At 40.6% G+C, this 18,501-nt stretch overlaps 1 protein-coding gene across 6 annotated transcripts; it reads right to left on the reverse strand.

Moving 5' to 3' along the window:
- Positions 1–2,502: 2,502 nt before the first annotated feature.
- Positions 2,503–15,689, reverse strand: tpm1 (tropomyosin 1 (alpha)). Of its 6 annotated transcripts, none has more exons than XM_049574907.1 (10): positions 15,456–15,688; positions 14,985–15,110; positions 14,674–14,799; positions 11,518–11,651; positions 11,022–11,139; positions 9,309–9,379; positions 8,434–8,509; positions 8,163–8,225; positions 7,976–8,045; positions 2,503–3,382 (listed from the first exon to the last, which is right to left on the reverse strand). In XM_049574907.1, the coding sequence occupies exons 1-10, from the start codon at positions 15,567–15,569 to the stop codon at positions 3,300–3,302; spliced, it is 981 nt and encodes a 326-aa protein (XP_049430864.1). In that variant the 5' UTR covers positions 15,570–15,688; the 3' UTR covers positions 2,503–3,299. The 6 variants fall into 6 exon arrangements, with proteins under 6 accessions (XP_049430864.1, XP_049430863.1, XP_049430861.1 ...); XM_049574905.1 differs by lacking the exons at positions 2,503–3,382; positions 14,674–14,799 and adding exons at positions 6,049–6,265; positions 7,301–7,379; XM_049574903.1 differs by lacking the exons at positions 2,503–3,382; positions 14,985–15,110 and adding exons at positions 6,049–6,265; positions 7,301–7,379 and having other exon boundaries at positions 15,456–15,685.
- Between the last annotated feature and the right edge of the window lie 2,812 nt (positions 15,690–18,501).

The following is an 18,501-nucleotide window of genomic DNA, read 5'->3' on the forward strand; positions in this document are numbered from 1 at the left end:
CAGGAAAAGATTTGTTTTTCTTAATTAATAAAATGAGCATGTGCAAAAGATCAGGTAAAAATAATAACATCTCATTTAATACAAATGACATAAGTAGCTATATATTAGGAGTAGGTTATACAATGACAGTATTTAAAGACAATTCCTTACAACAAACAAAAAATAAATAAATAAAATAAAATAAAATAAAATAAAATATTTGTTTAGTCAGATGCCATTCATCATATTGAAAATCAGATAAGGACTGTATAGTATTTTTACAACCTCCATTAATCAAATTGGCTAAGTAGGTGTAATCAATGCATTTGCCAGCCAGGAAGGATACAAATGCACCAACTGCTTCATCTGCTAAGTTTTAATAATATCATTATGTTTTATAGGTTATCTGATTACATCCTTGGCATGAAATCAACACAGAAACAGCTGCTTGACTGATTTGCCATGAAAAAAAATGTTTAATGGAAACTTTCCAACTCTCCAAAATCACTTTGAAACATTAAAAGTGCTTGGTTTTCAACATTTAAAACAGTGCTTGCAGTGTGTCACATCATAACATTTAAAGTGCTTGTGCTTGAATTGTTTAGATATGTAGGCTACTCAGAAAAACATTCTTTACCAATATATACCTTTTACTATCATACGTTCATTTACTCACCAGTGTCCGTAATGTCCGTATTTTCCAATACAAAATTAAAACAAATACAGCCATACAAATCTTTATCCGAGCACAGTAGAAAACTGTTTGCCTCCTTCAATCAGCAGCACCTGTGTTTACTGGCCTCCCTCAGCCACTACAATACAACACCTACTGGCATGGTGGGTTATTGCATTCAAACACAAATCAGACATGAGGCTCCTACACTGAGGATAAAAGCTGTCTTAGAGGTGGCTGGTCTGAGCTCTTTAGGCCTTCACCTGAGGGGAGGAATCAGAAGGGACCATATGCTGGGTGGCTGGTGTCCTCAGTGCCTTCCTTCTGTCCTGAATCTGCTGTTTTAACAGACCTCCTCAGTTTGTTGTCTTGTTCAGTCAGGATGCCAATCCACACCAGTGACGTAGTGACGTAGAAAAGTGACTTAGTATATGAGCTTTCTTTGTGACACATCAGTGTTTTTCCAGCAGGGATTGTGCCCCCAAAGCTGGGTATTTTGAGCCAACACATGATCTTTTCCTAACTGTAACCCAGTGGTTTTTGTGCGTAAACCTAACCACACAGTAACCACAGCATTTCAGCATACACAGTAAGATGCAGATGTTATGTATCCATGGTTTGCAAAAACGTACAATGCAAACTTTTTCTTTCTAGCCAGTGGTTTGTTGCCAAAGGCTTTGGGCATGTGCATTGTTGTTTTCCTACATACCTAGTACTTGACATTGCATGCTGTCAAGAGAAGTTTTCCTTTTCTTTTTTGCTAGAAAGTGATTTCTTGGTTAACATTCAGAGAAAAAAATTGTGGTTTGGGTTAAAATGGATAGATTTCTGCCTGAAGGCAAACTTCTCCCACGTGCACACTGTGCTCTTGTGCCAAGCACATTTAAAACTATTACATCCAGCCACTGACCTTAAATTGTATAATAATGATAATAATGACAAATAGCAACCAAGGTTTTTTTTCTTTTTCATGTCAGGCTTTAATCCAGAATTATATTAATTTATAAGTTACTCAGTACCACTAAAACCAATCTTTTTTGTTGCTGCCAGCAGGTGGGGCTTTGCCTTAAATGACCCGAGGCCTCTCTCTCTCTCATCTCTCTGCTCTTTAAGGTCTTGAGCTGCTGTCCCTTCAAACTGTAGTATAGTTTGATTCATTTGCAAGCTTTTAAGCTTCACTACATGTCAGAGGGAAATGTTTGACTGTGTTGATGGCTACTGAGTAAAATTAGATAGCATGCAAAACATGTAGGCCATAATAAAGTTATAGTTTATGACAAGGTCATAAAGTACAGTAGATTACTGGTTTGAATAACCTCTCCAACTATATACTGATAAATGACACCAACACAGTTTAGAGGTTAATGCAAAATTAATTCCACACAAACAAAAGACTCCTAATTCAGGTTAAAGGCTTTTACCTTGATACAAAAATTAAATGCAAGATGTATCTTTAAGTATTTTCTTCTTTTACTCAACTAAAGACATTTAGGATATTTTTCCACCATTGCTACACAGCTTGATTATTCTGAAACTGAACTGATATGGTCCAGTGGTACTTAGTGAGCTCCAGTGAACCAAAGAAACACGTGACAATGTTTTTCCCCCAGCTGGAAGTCAAAGTGAGGGTCAAGCAAAAAATGAGCCAGGCATAATGCAAGTAATGATCTCCATTTGTTCAGAAACTTTTAACACATTCTTCCCCTCTGTGAGGACGATGAAGTCTTGTAAATATTATTTTCCTTGGCATTGCATCAGGATTTACTCAATCACCCCAAATTGTAGTAGGATTTTTACTTTATGTCACCTTTGTGATGGACAAAAAGGCTAAAAATGCATGACAAACAAAGTTAAAAAAACTTTCAAAACGTGCTTTTATTTATTTTCATAATTTTTACATTTCAGATATGATAAACACTTGAGACATCTACATTAATACAATGCTAAAACAATGCACAACCAGATGACTGAAACCGTACTTTGCAGACAAGATGAAAAAATTTTGAACCATGGTTTTAAAGAATAAGAATTTACTATAATGCATCAGCATTTTGGGTTGTTGCTTAAGAATAGAGTAGCACCAGTATACACGCTGACAGTCACTGCCAATGTATACTTACACCTGTGAGGAAAGTTTCTGGGCAGAGGGAATGTATCTCTTTAGTTTGTCTTACAGAATTCAAAATGTGCATGATGCTGAGGTTTAACTCAGTGCAAAATTTCTCCACTTTGTCCTCTGGTTTGTGCATTATCAAGGTGGAATGGAACGTACCAGATCAGCTTCAATGCAGATGTAGAAAACAATCTTGCACATGACATTTCACCAGATGACTTGTCAAAAAAACTAACAAAAAAAAAAATATCTCAAGGGTTGCAAAAGGCAGACACCGTTACAAGATTAAAAACTGGCTTGCGAAAACAATCTTGTTTCTCAGTTTAGGCTTCATCAAAGGGAATGGTTAAGCTTTACTTCCCCTTAGCTTTGCTCCTTGGTCGAGTTCCGCTGAAGGCAGGACGGTGCGTTAGGAAAAGCATCTGGCTGTTTCATCTCCACCATGGGCAAGGTACGAGAAGAGGGGTTTACGGTAAGCAAGGTGCAAGTACAAAAAGCCAAAACCACAGTGCGTGTGGGGGTCAGACTGTGCTTTCACAAATTATTCAGTTCCATTAGAGTCTGGTCCAGCATCTGGTGCATATCGAGGTTCTCTTCTTTAGCATGTGACAGTTTCTCTGTTAGAACATCAAATGGAGAAGTTTTAATCTCACACAAGCGAGCAACAGGGAGTCAGTCAGTTAGCTTGCATTAATAATCAAGCTGGCTACATCACTCATTCATTCATTCATTACATCTGAGTGCTTTTAACCCTATACTTCACTGACAGGAAACAAGCTGATATTATGATGTGCAAACCACCATGCAAACAGGTAACAACAAAGCTCTTATTAATACACATAAACACAGCAACAATCCATAAAAATGATTATTGTATAACATTATAATACTAGGTTGTAAGACTAGAAAATGATATATTTGTTAATCCCTGATTTTCACTATATTTTACATTTCAACAAACAGCAACACAAATTTCAAGCAGTGCAGGCATCGTACGTGGACAATGCAAACGGAAGAGCTTTGGATCTCGCTCTGGATCGGATTGTCATACACATACACACATCAAACATGAAACCGTAAACAAACACGTAAGACATTCACACAATTTAGTCGTCATTCAAGGCCACGCGTAGTTCATTAGTGAGAAGGCGGTTTTTCTGTAGCTGCTGGTGGAGGCGATCTTTGCAGTCAGAGAGCAAGTTGAAAAACAGAGAGAGGACAGGAAGTCAGAGGAAAATAGGGACAGAGCCTGTTGACACGTACCTGCTCTGGAACAGATCTCCAGAGACTTTTTTTTTTTTTTTTTTTTAATCTTTGTAAAACACACTGACAGTATCTGAGTAGCTTTTAAATACCACAGTCAAGCAGTGTTTTGATGTTCTTGTTTGGAAATCCACTCTTAAGCAAGGAAGGACAGAGTGTAGAGTGAAAACAGAGGATGAGCAGGTTTAACCCAGAGAGGTTAAAGGCTTAAATGGCAGCTTAAAGGGTAGCTTTGGTATTATTCAGCCTGGACCCCATGTTTTTGTATCTATGTGACTAATGGGAGCAACACTTTTTGAAATTACTCCAGTATTGAGTGAGAGTGCTGCAGCTGGCAGCTGGGAAACACGCTGCAGTGTAAGCACTTAAAGCATACTGTACTGTCAATTTACGTCCGCTAAAAGTGCTTGTTTTTGCCAATCACACTGTCATTATAGGCCTAAGTGTCTGATAGCATTATCTCTACAGGATTCCTACAGGGGTCAACCTTTTGTGAAAGAGTAAGATCCTTTTTGTTTAACCAGAAACAGTCTGTAAATCACCACCACCGAAGCCACCAGACTCCATTTAAATAAACAGTAATTTTATCATCTTTAAACACACTTTATTCAAAGCTGACGGAAACAAAATAAAACTAATAAAAGCTGTGCTGCTGCATCTTTCTACTGTTTTAACAATCACCAGCTGTAGTTTGGTAAAATAAACCCTTAATTCAGCCAATTAGATGTGAAAATACGCTGGCTCTATACATGCTTAAATTACTGTTTATTTAAATGGAGTCTGGTGGGTTTGGAGATTGCAATATCAAGGCTGTTTCTGAATGAGCAAAATGTATCCTACTCTTTGACAAAATGGTCTATTATCATCTACAATGCTGTCGGACACTTGATATTGACACATGATAATCTGATGTAAATTGACGGTGCCAATTGTCTTGAGTGGTAACACTGCAGCCTGTTTTGTTGGTGTCAACTTGTTCAATAATGGACCTATTTCAAAAATTGTTGCCTCTATCAGTCTTTTAGACAGAAAAAGATGGAAAAATAGGGTCCAGGTTGAAAATGACCAGAGTTGTACTTTAAAATAAGCTCTTTAAAGCTGAATAGTGCAGGAACAAAAAAGACCAAGTAATGAATAGTTAACTACATCTGTCATTTTTGTCATAATATTCTCCATCAAGTGCATCTTAAATGCTTAAATGAGGCTGATCAGCATCAAACCTGGATAAACTGCTACTGATTATCAACAATTTGTGGCCTCAGATGTGTATGACATATTGAAGAGTTTAAGGATGTGGTTCAGTAATCGTTCTGCAGTCACATTTGAATTATGATGTCTTTAAACACACAGCACCAGAAACATTGCTCACTTCTGCTTATCATCTGTGTCTGCAGTTCTTAGAATGACTTTAATAAAAAAGACTCAGAATGTGTGTTTGTATATTTATTTAAATATATGACAGGATACTGTGTATCATACAAAGCCCATGTCTTATCATCACTGATAGCAGTTTCATCTAATTTTTCCAGCAACCAGATGAGGCTCAACAAATCTTACATACTGTTCTATATTCCACCTTTACACCGTATACTCTACTTCACCACAATCTTTGCGGATAGCAATCCAACACTAATCCCCTACGATTCTCAAATCTTTCCAGTCAGCTACTCCTGTCACAGTACTAAATGTTGAAAAGTGCTTACATGCATCAGGCTCAAATGCGAGAAGACAACTTGGCTCAGCTTTCAGTCAAGTACCTGTGGTTGTTCTAGGTTTCTGTGCCTATGGCACCACTGTGATATTCCTAATATCTCAGCTTCACAGAACAATATTTGAAGAAAATAAAAAGAACAAGAACGAAGGACAGCAGGGAAAAAGCTTGGCTAATGGTTTGTTGAGATGCAGAAACAAAATGGAAAACATAACTTAAAATCAAGGCTTCCTGGTTTTATTAGAGCCACTTGAAAATAAATAAATTAAAAAGAAAAACAAAGGACAGAGAAAAGAGATACAGCTTACATAGAAGGAAGGACGTTTATTTTTTACACAATGCAGAAAGAGTCTAGGATTCTGTACAAGTGATGGGATGCAATTAACTTTGACGTGAGGATGAAGACATGAGGAGGGAAGGAAAGCAAAGACAGAGGGGAAAGGAAAAGTTGAGAGAGGGCTGGAGAGAGCAGACAGATGCCGCTCAGCCGGCAGGAGGCGTCTTTGATGAGGTGTAAAATATTTATCTGTGTGGGAGAGAAGAAGTACAGTGAACCAGGGGGTCGGCGTGGGACCTACAGGAATTTGAGATGTGCACCACAATACACCAGAACCACAGGAGTGACGGCATGACATGACAAAACCACAATGCACTGTGCAATGCATTGTGAGGTAGCACACACTGACAAACACAAACGGGAAGTCGGACCAACTCCTCCCTCTGATTACATCAAGACCTTTTCTACTAAAACACGAGGAGCGGCGCTGGATAGGAGCGATGTGGTGTGCTTTGGCAGTCTCCCACAGAATGGCCGAAAGTTAAGGGAAGACATAACTTAAGCAAAACATGGGGTTCAACCACAGAGATGCTAAACCGTGACAGTTAAACTTCAGCTGGTTCAACGACAGAACAAAGGGGGATCTCGCATACACACGGGGGGGGGGGGGGGCTTTCTTCTGAACAGAAGTAGACCATGTTAGTAGAGGAGGAAAGAGGAAACATTCACAACCTCGAGTGAGCCTCACAGTGAGCCAATTAGATTCACTGAAATGCTTTTGTAATACAATTATTTCAATAGGCAACTTGCATGCATTGCTTAGCATGTTAAAACATGAATCATGAATATTCATCTATAAAACTATAAAAAATAATGACTGACAAAATCGAAAATGCACATCACCACCTCAGTCCAGTTCACAGCATTCTCAAGAACACAAATGATACCAATACAAAGGGCATTTAGTATCATCATAATCACACTCATGAAGAAGTGTGAGATTAAACCACTTGTAAAAAGTAATAATTATTGCAAGCGGACTTCAATTACAGACACGGAATAGCACAATGTCTGTTTGAAGACATTAAGACTATATAAAAACACAACTGCACAACCAGTTAAAGTGTGGGAACAGATACAGGGGTTGGATGCACTAGTTCTGACGGGTAGAAGGAAATATAAGGGACAAGATGAAGGCGAGGTAGCTGGTGTACAGGGGGGACAAAGGTGCAGGGGGAGAGAGGGTGACGGCAGAACAAGCAGGTGCGGCAAGTTGAAAATTACATGGAAGTCATGTCGTTGAGGGCGTGGTCCAGCTCCTCGCTGATGGCCTTGTACTTCAGTTTCTGAGCGTACAACTCATCTATTGGTGGGCCGGGGGAGTGCAGGGGGAGGGAGGGGGCAGAGGTGAAGGAGCACATGGCAAGGAGGTGAAGGGTGAAGCATCCAGAACATTGACATGACAGAGAGAGAGGAAGACAGGAAGAGGTGACAGAGAAAAAAATTGGAAAAGAGGAAAACAAAGTTACACCAGAAAATGATGGAATGGAAGTGCAACAAAAGTCAGGGAAAATGCCTCAACGCCATGAAGAAACGGACCACACGTTTCACTCTCAGTCTGCCCTGAGCACTCACTATGACTCCTTGAACGCTAAGTCAACATGTAGGCCTGTTATCACTGATAAACATCAAAGCTGCTCTTTCCTACCTTGAAACTCAAAAACAAATCAACTACACTTAATAGAGAAAGGATAAGACTCACGACAACAAAAGTATGATGTCTGAAAAGGAGCCATGATGGCATTAAGAGGAAAGCGGAAAAGGAGTTCAAGAGCGAAGCAAATAATGGGCTGGAGAGATTTTTAAAAATGCACTGAGCTTCTTCATTCATCACTGACACAATAACTACTACCAAATAACCAGAGTAGCATTCAGGGGTGTGGGGCAAAAAAACCATACCTTCCAAGTCATCAATGGTCTTCTCAAGCTTGGCTACTGATCTCTCAGCGAACTCAGCACGAGTCTCAGCCTGTGTTACAGAGACATATTTATGAGTTAGTCCAGCACTAGAAGTTTGACACAGCACCCGTGACTTATTATCCAGGAGTCAGCCTGGAGCTCCAGATAAGGCCTTGTGAAACTTTACCTCCTTCAGCTTGTCGGTGAGGACCTTGATCTCCTCCTCGTATTTGTCCTCCTTCTGTGAGTACTGTGGGACAAAAACAAGGATAGGTGTCAAACATATGTGCACACTGTGTATCTAAACACATTTAAATACATGTATACATATAGGTGTTGTGAAGTAAAACTGAAGTGAAGAGATATGGCTCCCCAGGCTCTGCTGCTCCCCATCCACCCAGTTTAACGGGGAGCTGAGGGGTTTGACAGCATGCACTCTGCAGGAAGGTCGCGCTTACCTTCTCAGCCTGGGCCTCCAGTGACTTCAGGTTGTTGGTCACAGTTTTCAACTCTTCCTCAAGCTCAGAGCATTTGCTGGTGTTTTAGACAAGGGGATAAAGTCGCAAAGGAGAAGAAGAAGAAGAGGGGGGTGGAGGAGAAGGAGGGAAGGAGGATTGACAAAACCAAAACAGGAAGACGGAATGTAAGAAAGAGGGGGAGAGGAAACAAGATAAATAAGAACTACAGGGATTAAACAAGGAGGGAAACCCAAGTATCTTAAACGTGCCTTAACAGAGCAGGAGTGTGAGAATAGCAACGTGACTCACATTAAAAGTAGTGGGATGCAATAAATAATATTTTGGTATATGGTATTTCAGCATCTAATCATCATGCTTCTCTGAAATGTGAGGTGTTATTCGTGCACAGTCTCTGCCATGTTAGAGGCGTGAAAGAGCCCAACATACCCAAAATAAAAGAGCACAAAAGAGGAAAAGAACGAGCACAGCAAGCAAAGCAGAGGGTGCACTCAGCAGCTTGAATGAAAGTGGGAAGAGCCACTCGTCACATATGTATGTGTTAGTTGTCGTTTGTTGTACCTGTGTTACTGAGGAGTTTATTGATTTCATGCTTTGCTCCAAAACCCTTAGCTCATCCTCCGCTCTCCGAGCCCGTCTGTTAGTGGGTGTGGCGCATGTGCACAAGCCAGAACCATTCAAACCATGGAGAGCATGCAAATAATCAGCACATACAGTAACAACACAGGAACACACTGTTCAAATGAATACAAGGCTGATACTGTGTGTATGAACGCTCAAAGCTCCAACTGTTGAGATGCCAGCGCACGTGCAAGTGTGAGTGCAGATTCAGTGCGTGTAAAAGTCAAACGTCTTACCTTTCTGACAGCTCGGCGCGCTCCTCTGTACGCTCCAGGTCACCCTCAATGATGACCAGCTTACGGGCCACCTTTAGGTGCAGCACAACAAAGTGTTACAACACAACAAGTACGTAATGACTGTAACACAATCAGGATGTGGTTTAAGGGGTTTTCTTCACAGTGAAAGTGTACAACTCTAATATGGTTAAACTACACTTGGTAATACTTTACCTGATATGATACATATATTCAACATATAGTTTATAACAGCGATTTCCAACCTTTTTTCCTAAAGAACCCCTTATCTAGCATTAAGTGAACTTACGACCCCTGACTAAGTGACATATTTTATGGATATTTCATATTATATTCAATGCAGTGCAGAACAATTGGTAAACTGCACAATTAACCTAAATATTGAACATAATAACTGCAAGAGGTTTGCATAAAATTAGTGTTTTGATGAATTTTTAGCAGATTATCTCCTGTGAATATGACATTTTACATTTTATATGAGTCCCTATCGTATTATGTGTTTTTTAAATTTAGTTTTAAAAATCATAAATACTTCATAAGCTTCTTTTTTTTTGACAAATTCAGTGCTCCTTGACACTTGTTTATTGTTCTTTTGGCTTTTGGTTGATTTAACTATGTGTTTTTCTAATGCAGGATGAGGCTGTTCGGCAGAAAGTGAAGGCTCTGTGTGTATAACGATAACCTAAAACTTGAAAAAATAACAATTTAATTTAATTCTCTTTCCAGAACAAAAATGCTGTGAGATAGGGCTACCTTATATTTTTAAGAAAAGCATCTAACATCCCTTAAAATCAAGACGACCTGTGACCCCCATGAAGCTTTGGGGACCCCTAGTGGGGATCAGACTCCCAGGTTGGAAATCAGTGGTTTATAACACACTAAAATGAAGATGTAAGCAGATATAAGCTTGGTATTTGTCAAAAATCATACTCCTTTTTTCCATAATGCCTCCACTGGTTGTGGAGGTACTTCAGATCCTTTACTTGAGTAAAAGTACTAATTCATTACTGTAAAAATACTCCAGTGGGTAAAATTCCTGCATTGAAAATGTTACTTAAGTCAAAGTGTGTAAGTACAATCGGGAAATGTACTGAAAGAATCAAAAATAAAATAACAAAATAGTCTCTCAATTGATTTTCTGTCAGTCGACTAACTAATTAATCACTTGTCTCAGCTCTAATTGCATTTGTAGCCTATGTAGTGAAGTAGAAGTATAAAGTAACACAAAATGGACATACTCAAGTGAAGTACAAGTACCTCAAATACGTACTTAGGTACAGTACTTAAGTAAATATACTTCATCACTGCTTGTTTCATTATGTTATCATTCATTATCTGTTTGGACACCAGCCTCCATTTATGGGTGTGCACTAATAGTTGTTGATAAAAACATAAATAAGTTCTTATATCTGCTTAAAACTTCATCATAGTGTAATAATAAATAAATGTTCATATGCTGCCTATATATATGCTAAAGTAAAACAAAGTGTTATCTGAAACTCATAATTGGGTAACAGTGCTTCCTAATCAAGCTGTAAAACAGGAAAGTTTAGGTATTATTAAACAAATATCTTGAAATCTGCCTATCATCAATACAACTATCACAGAACTGCTGACTGCAGATAATGAGCTTCTAATGTGTGTTTGACGTTGCACAAGTCTTTTGCTGTGGCTGGCAGAGGCTGAAAAACTCGCCTCCTCATATTTGCGGTCAGCCTCCTCAGCGATGTGCTTGGCCTCTTTCAGCTGGATCTCCTGCAGCTCCATCTTCTCCTCGTCCTTCATGGCCCTGTTCTCAATGACCTTCATGCCTCTGTGTGAGGGAACAAACAGTCAGGTGTGTTAGAGATCAGGAGCTGAGACCGGACAGCCTACAGTCTCCCTGAGGACACACATGTCTATTGCACAGTAGTGTTGGCTGCTAAATCTTTGATATATCCTTCTAAAGTGAACGGCTATTTGTTTTCTGACATGAAAGAGGGAGTAAATACAGACTTTAGGCCTGTTAGGAAATGACTGCACTATCTGACACAGCTAGTGTGACAGTGAACTGTCTGCCATCCAACTCAGTGGCACAGAGGCCCTGCTTGTGCTCCGTACAAAGGGATGGTAAACAGCCCTGCCACCTGGCCTCCGAGAGCGTAACGGCAGAGATCAAGGGACCGAGTCTCCACCGCTCATAAGAACCCACCTCTCGCTCTCATCAGCAGCCTTCTCAGCTTCCTCCAGCTTGGTCAGGGCAGTAGCCAGACGCTCCTGAGCACGATCCAACTCCTCCTCAACCAGCTGGATACGTCTGTTAAGGGATGCGACATCTCCCTCAGCCTAGGGGGAGAAGAGGAGCATGTCAGGAGAAAATCTGGACATCGACATCTTTACCAAACAACCTGGAAATCACACAAGTGCAACACATACACGTCAGCCCAAAGAATGAATAAATAGGAGGGGGATTTGATTTTCTTTGTGGTCGTAATTGTTTCAGTGTGCCACCTGTTGGGCAAAACCCTCCCAGGAGTCTTGCCTGTGTTCCTCACGTATAATGATAACAATGTCCCGAGCTGACAGAAGGTTGAATACCCTGCCTTATTACTAGGCCCTCGAGAGAACATTAACAAGGCTCGAGTCAAAGGGAGACAATTAAACTGTAAATGACTGCTCACATGGTGCACAGAGGAGACTCCCTGGATGGTTCATAACTGTGGGAGACAATTACGTGCGATTTAAATAGTCACATTTGCAAAGATCTTTTATATGATGATCCAAACCTGTGGCTACTTCTGCTTTATGCTGCCTGTTCAGCAGGTATCAGACTTGCACTGTCCTGAAAGTGCACGAAAGGCGAAAACCACCACAAGACTGACTCTGTTTCCTGTGCTGAACTGGACCAAAGTGCATTTGAAGTTAGTGTCAGGAGGAAGTTACCAATAAACTATAAAAAGAAGCAATGCTTTTAAGTGCATTCAGTGGACTTTGATGAACAGAATTGAGAGACTGCCAGTGTGAGATAGGCTCAGACTGCTTTGAGCCCCTGCAGAAAGATTTATTTCCCGTCTAGATAACCGCTGCTATGTTCACACGAAGGGAAATCACTCTTTTGTAGTGGTGAAAACCTGTTGTCCTTATAAGGGCAAGTCAAAGAGCATGAGCTGCACACACTACAAGCTGCAGCCTGGCACCTTAAATGTTGCCACAGTTTGCTTGTGACTTCCTGGTTGCTGAAAATAGTTTATTCAAATGTTTTAACCTGCCACTGCCTGCAGAAAAAAAAAGAATAAACGGAAGTTGCTGGAAAGCAGGTTGAATTGGACCGTTAACGGCAAAGTGCATCAGAGGAAAGGCAAGTGTGACACAGCAGGGAGGAATATGAGGCTATAACACAGTGAAGTGCTCTGACTTGGGCATCAGCGGCCTAACGTTACCAATTATAAGCGCCTAGCCGGGAGCAGCAGGCTATCAGAGCCAGTGGAGTAGCCTACTATGTGGTGGCACTGCGTGGTGCCATGTAGGGCACAGCTTGCACCGGAGAAATCTCGCTATCTCACTGTGTATCATTACAACAGAAGACATATACAAGAAACACTACAAGAGGATGATGTGTCGTTATGATCAGCAGCCCCTGTCTAGTCTGCACGCGCGGTAAACATGCTTACTTGTTCCCTGGCTTTCCTCTCCGCGAGCAACTCCGTCTGTAATCTCTCGGCTCTCTCTTCAGCACCGTCTGCCTGATCTTGCAAAGATTTGATCTTTCGTTTGACCGCCTCCAGCGATGTAGCTCCAGCCATTGTTTACTCTACACCTATATGCTATATGGAAATAAAAAAAAACAGGCTACACTATGAGCTGCAGCACAATTTCCGAGAAATTGCCAAGGAGCGAGATGACGTCCTTGATAGTGCTGAAAGCTGCGTGAAGAGGTGCGCACGCTTTCTGGAGAGACGCACTCTGCAATGCCTCTCATTTGTCCAGGAAGTGCTGCTGGTTTCAAAATACAGCTTTAAAAAAAATGAACTATAGTGCTTGGTTTTGCTTGGTTTTTGCACCGCGAAATCCTGCTGCATTGATTCATAAAATAATACAATGAGTAATGTAATTGATGCAAAGTACGAATGGCTTTTTTAATGATAAGAACACACCCTGCCAATACACTGTGATAATAAGCAGCATTGTAGTGAGCTGACAGAGCCACAGCGCCCTCTGCTGATCAACTGTGCGCAGTACAAGTGGCAGTACTACAGACTGAAGGCCATTCAATACGCCTCAGTGAATACAGTAATTACATGCCACGTTTTTGACTTTGCAAATATCACAGAAAGAGTATAAAAGGGAGGCAATAAAAGTAGTAGGAGTAGTTAAACTTAAACCTCCCTATAGGAATATTAACTACAGCTATATATGCCTATAGGGAATAAAACACACCATCAAGCGCGACAGGCTAAAATTCACTATAAAGCAGTCAGTGGTAGGCCTAACTCCCCAGAGGAATCCAATTAAAGGATTATTACAACGGGTTATCCCAGAGGCCACTTATAAGCCACACTACTTATTGATTCCCCAGATTGACTCCTGTGCACAAAGTGTCTCCTGCACTTGGACCCAACTCACCCTAACTTGGTCATTCAAGGGATAATTTGTGTGGAAAAAAAAGTCTGTGGGGACTTTAAATGTATTTTTCCCCCCTTCAAAATGCCAAATTTTAAATTCTTTGCATAATTTTCCTGCCATGTGTTTATCCAAAAGGGTGAAAAAAAATCAAGAGAGTAATTTATTTCATTTTTCCTGTAGATAAACTTTTGTGTGTTTTGTTAAATTAGTTGGCTTCCTGGGCCATTTTGAAAGGAAACAGTGTTTTTTCCCCTGTGGTAAGCAAAGAGCGCAGCCCGCAGATGTGAGCTCTATCTTGACCATATAAAGCAGTGGGCTATATTTATCCAGGCGCTTGCTCTCTGCGCTCTATGGAAGAGTGCGCATTAGGCTACTCCACTGTGCACTCTGGAAAAGACTTTGCAGCCCAAGACCTTTAAGAGTGAACACACCCAGGCCTTTAAAACACAGTGTGATTACACAATATGGGGTTTTAATTGGATTTAAATGAGATAAATGAGTGTTTCAATTAGCCAATCTGACTTTCTTTGGGTAGACGCGTAAGTGATTGTGCATGTGATCCATGAAGCGACAGCTCAACAGTAATTGGACAGTTGAATAAAAATCCATTTGGACTTTGATGGTCAAGTTTGAATGACCACACTGTGTTGAACTGCCGCTTCCCACACTCACAGTGATGAGAAAATGAAGGTGTGAAGAAGCGTGGTGCAGGAATGGTGCCGTTGTGAACCCCTTCCTTACTTACATCGGTGGCTTTCTTCTCAGCCAGCTCAAGTTTCTCCTGGGCATCTTTAAGAGCCTCAGAGTACTTGTCCAGCTCATCCTCAGTTCCCTTCAGCTTCTTCTGCAGAGCTACCAAATCGTCCTCAAGCTGAGGCGAGTTTCAGTGCCCAGACAGTTTCAGGGGTGATCAGCGAGGAGATGCGTGAACGCGCAAAGGCGCAAGAGCGCATACAGATAGAGAGAGAGACACACACACACACACATAGGACAGGAGAGGACAGGACAGGGGAAAGAAGAGAAGAGAAAAGTTAGGGAAGGCTCATGCACATATACCTTGGTGGCGACCTCCTCAGCGGTCAGCAGCTTTTCTTCAGCAGTTTGGAACTCTTCAAACACTTTATCTCTTTCGTCTTCAGTAACACGCAATTTCTTTTCCAACTCTCTTATATCGTCCTCTAACTACACATGCATATAAAAAACATCATAAAGTTAAACAGAATATTAATTGAACATGCATAATGAAACAACATCTCTGTCTAATTCACATTTTCTAAATTATCAGCATCATTTTCTAGGATATATTTACATCACCAAAACAGTTGAGAGGAGGATTTATAGCATCCAAAAAAATCAGGAAGGATTTTTAATTTAATCCTTATTTGGGATTATCCATGAAAGTAATTAATCCGTATTTAGGAGGCGTTCCATTTAAAGGGCAGCAGCTTTACACTGCTGCTGGTATTCCTGCTTTTTCTATGGATCTTTGGGATTTTCCACAAAAGAAGAAAAAAAAAATCAGCCGACCTGTTTGCTTCTGTCCTCTGCTGCCTTCTTGTCTCCCTCAGCCTGCTCTGCTCTGTCCAAGGCATTCTCCTTGTCGAGCTTGAGCATCTGCATCTTCTTCTTAATGGCATCCATGGCTGCTTATTTGTTGTTCGGCCCCAAAACGTCCAAAAGAAAAGCAAGGAGAGAGTGGGAGAGCGGCTAGGGCGTCTGTGCCTAACTGAACGCTTAGCTGGAGTGCAGGCTCTGCCTGACTGTACCCTGTCAAATATGTACTTTCAAGAGGGGGGTGACCGGATTCCTGTAGACATCCAATACTTTTTTGGAGGGGGCGTGTGTGGGTGCCCGGGCGTTTTTTAAGGCTCTGCTCTGCGATTCGTTGCTCCCAAACATTTGACTTTTGATACGCCTTTATATGGGGTGTGATGGACATGCAGGCAGCTCCCACTTCATAATGGTAATGTTACAGAAGCCATTAAATACATGGAGAAGATGCAGATGAAGCTCACTGGATGAGCACATCATCACACTTCTGCATGACACTTGAGTACAGTTTTACCACTGTGGCAACAACAAGCAGCATGTGGTGCTAATCTCTTTATTTAGGGTCTTTTAAGTGTGTCAGGAAAATTTTCTGAAATTAATTAGTATTTCTAAAATTTGGGACATATCTGCTTTCCATGTAAATTATTCTGATAGTGAAGGTATTCTCCTATCCATCTGTGATGTTTCATTTTGTCCTGTTGCAGGCTAAGAGGGGGACAACAGGCAGCTGCAATAACACTTTGAAGCTTTTTGTCAACTTGCAGCCACTGATGTGTGTGTGTGTGTGTGTGTGTGTGTGTGTGTGTGTGTGTGTGTGTGTGCGTGTGTGTGTGTGTGAATGTGTTTGGGTGGGTGGGTGAGTGCAAGTTCCTCTGGGATGATATGTAGTAGCTCAAGGCAAGTGTGCTGTTTAAGAGGAGATGCTTTTGATAAGCCCTGCAAGCCCTAGAGGCATTGTTCACAATCTCGGGGGCGCAAGATAGGGAAGTGTTTACCTGATAATGTATCGGATATCCTCCCTGTAAACTGTTGATGTGCCATTTGACTGTGGCAGCACAGCGTCCAGCACCAGCCGGGCAGGATGGGCTTTATACCTTAATTACAGCAGCTGAGGTGCTGATTGGCTCGGCATTTGAGAAATGTTAACTGTTTTATGAAGTATTAAAGATGAATATTTCAGTTTATATGCAGTACATTTATTAGTAGCTTTAAATGTGAAAGGGTTTGAATGTGTAGCATTATATTTTATACAGTTCTATCATACTGTCAGCTTTGTAGTGGAGGGTTTACACAGTTATACTGGATATACCCACTTCTATTTCTGGCTATTTACAGTGAACCCACCTGTCAGCCAAAAAGTCAAAGGAACATATAAGAGAGTATATCCACTTTGTCCTTGGTAACCTACCCATCTCCCTAAAATAACACTCACCTCATCAACTACCACTACACCAGTGCATATTCCTTTATTACAGTTTATGAATTTTAAGTTAATTATTTGATCCAAAAATTCCCTTTTTATGATTTGTAAAGATATCATATACTGAGCTACTGCAACGCTGAAGCACCCGACTGCGGTGCCTGAGGACACACCAAGTGTCTTCCAGCCTTCGCAAGGATCCTCAGGGATATATTTAGGATCGCCTTCCCTTTCATGCACCTGCCTTCGTCTGTAATATGGATCCATGACTCAGTGCCAGGAGTCCAAAGTCCAGTGCTATTAGATATGTCCACTAAAATAATCCTTGTCTTGCTCAGGCTTTGGCCTTTTTTACAGATTATTGTTGCTATACGCCTGGCAGACTTTCAATAGCTAAATATGAGCAATATCAGGAATAGTGTTGCCAGTTTTATAATTTAAGATATTGGCCTGGTAATTCAGGCATCAACTTTGTCTTAGACTTTGATTGGCAGGTTCAGTAATAGAAAAATATTTTGACAATCTCAGACCAGCCCATGTTCTTTTAGACTGGCATTTGTATAATTGTGATTGGCATTGAAAAACACTGGTCCCAGATCAGGCCTTATTTCTGCCTGCTTTTCTTTGCTTTTCTGCTCTGGATCAGAATCAGTGTTGGGTAATACGTGTGGTTTTAGGATCACATGTCTGGAAAAAGTTTTCTTTTTTCTCAACATGCATATAAGTGCATATAACATGTAACATGCATCTGCTGCACAGAAATGGCTCTGAATATTCAAAAACACAGCACTGCTTTATCAAATTAAGTAATTTGCTTTATTTAATGTTTATACAGTACATGGCAATGTTGATCACATGCATCAAATGTGTACATTTTACAGATAAAATGCTAATTATATAGTAGTAAATACTGTATGCATTCACTGCTGTCATCTGCAGCATTACTTATCTTCCTTGCCGTTGACAGTGAAGAACTGGTTTTAATCTCGATTTGCAATTTGATCCTAATTATCTTAAACAGCCTTTTCACTTAATGGACTCAGGGGAGGTTTGTGATGGCACACTGGATTTGCTGTGGTATTCTGGGAATGAAAATAAGCTTCATTATGATGTTTCCTTGAACATATTGGCATAGTAAAAAGATAGCCCAGGGCCCAATACGCTTGCTTTGATTAAAGTAGTCACAAATCTCTCCCTCTGTCCAGACCATACTGAAAAGCTACTGCGTTCTGACTCGCAGTGGAAAATTAAAGGCGCCAACAAACATTAAGCAGAGTTAAGTTTTCTTTATATGAGTACATTCTACATGCAACGAGAACAAACTCTTTAATATTTAAGGCAGTTTTTAGGCTGTGGTGGCGTTCTGAAGACATGAGCTCCTTTTTCATGGCTGCTGAAGTAAAAAAAATCTCCAGACATATAATTTTGTGCTCTTTGGAAAGAACTCTGCTTCTCAAGGCCTCTAAAGCTTCCTACCAGAACAGCTGATGAAAGCATCTGAAAAACAGTCAAGCATATGTTCTTCCTTTCACATTAGCATTTGAATTAGTACTGTGACATGAAAACTCATTATCTCTTATCTAAGAGGGAACAACATGAATT

This window comes from Epinephelus fuscoguttatus, linkage group LG4 (assembly GCF_011397635.1).
Source record: "Epinephelus fuscoguttatus linkage group LG4, E.fuscoguttatus.final_Chr_v1".
NCBI lineage: Eukaryota > Metazoa > Chordata > Actinopteri > Perciformes > Serranidae > Epinephelus > Epinephelus fuscoguttatus.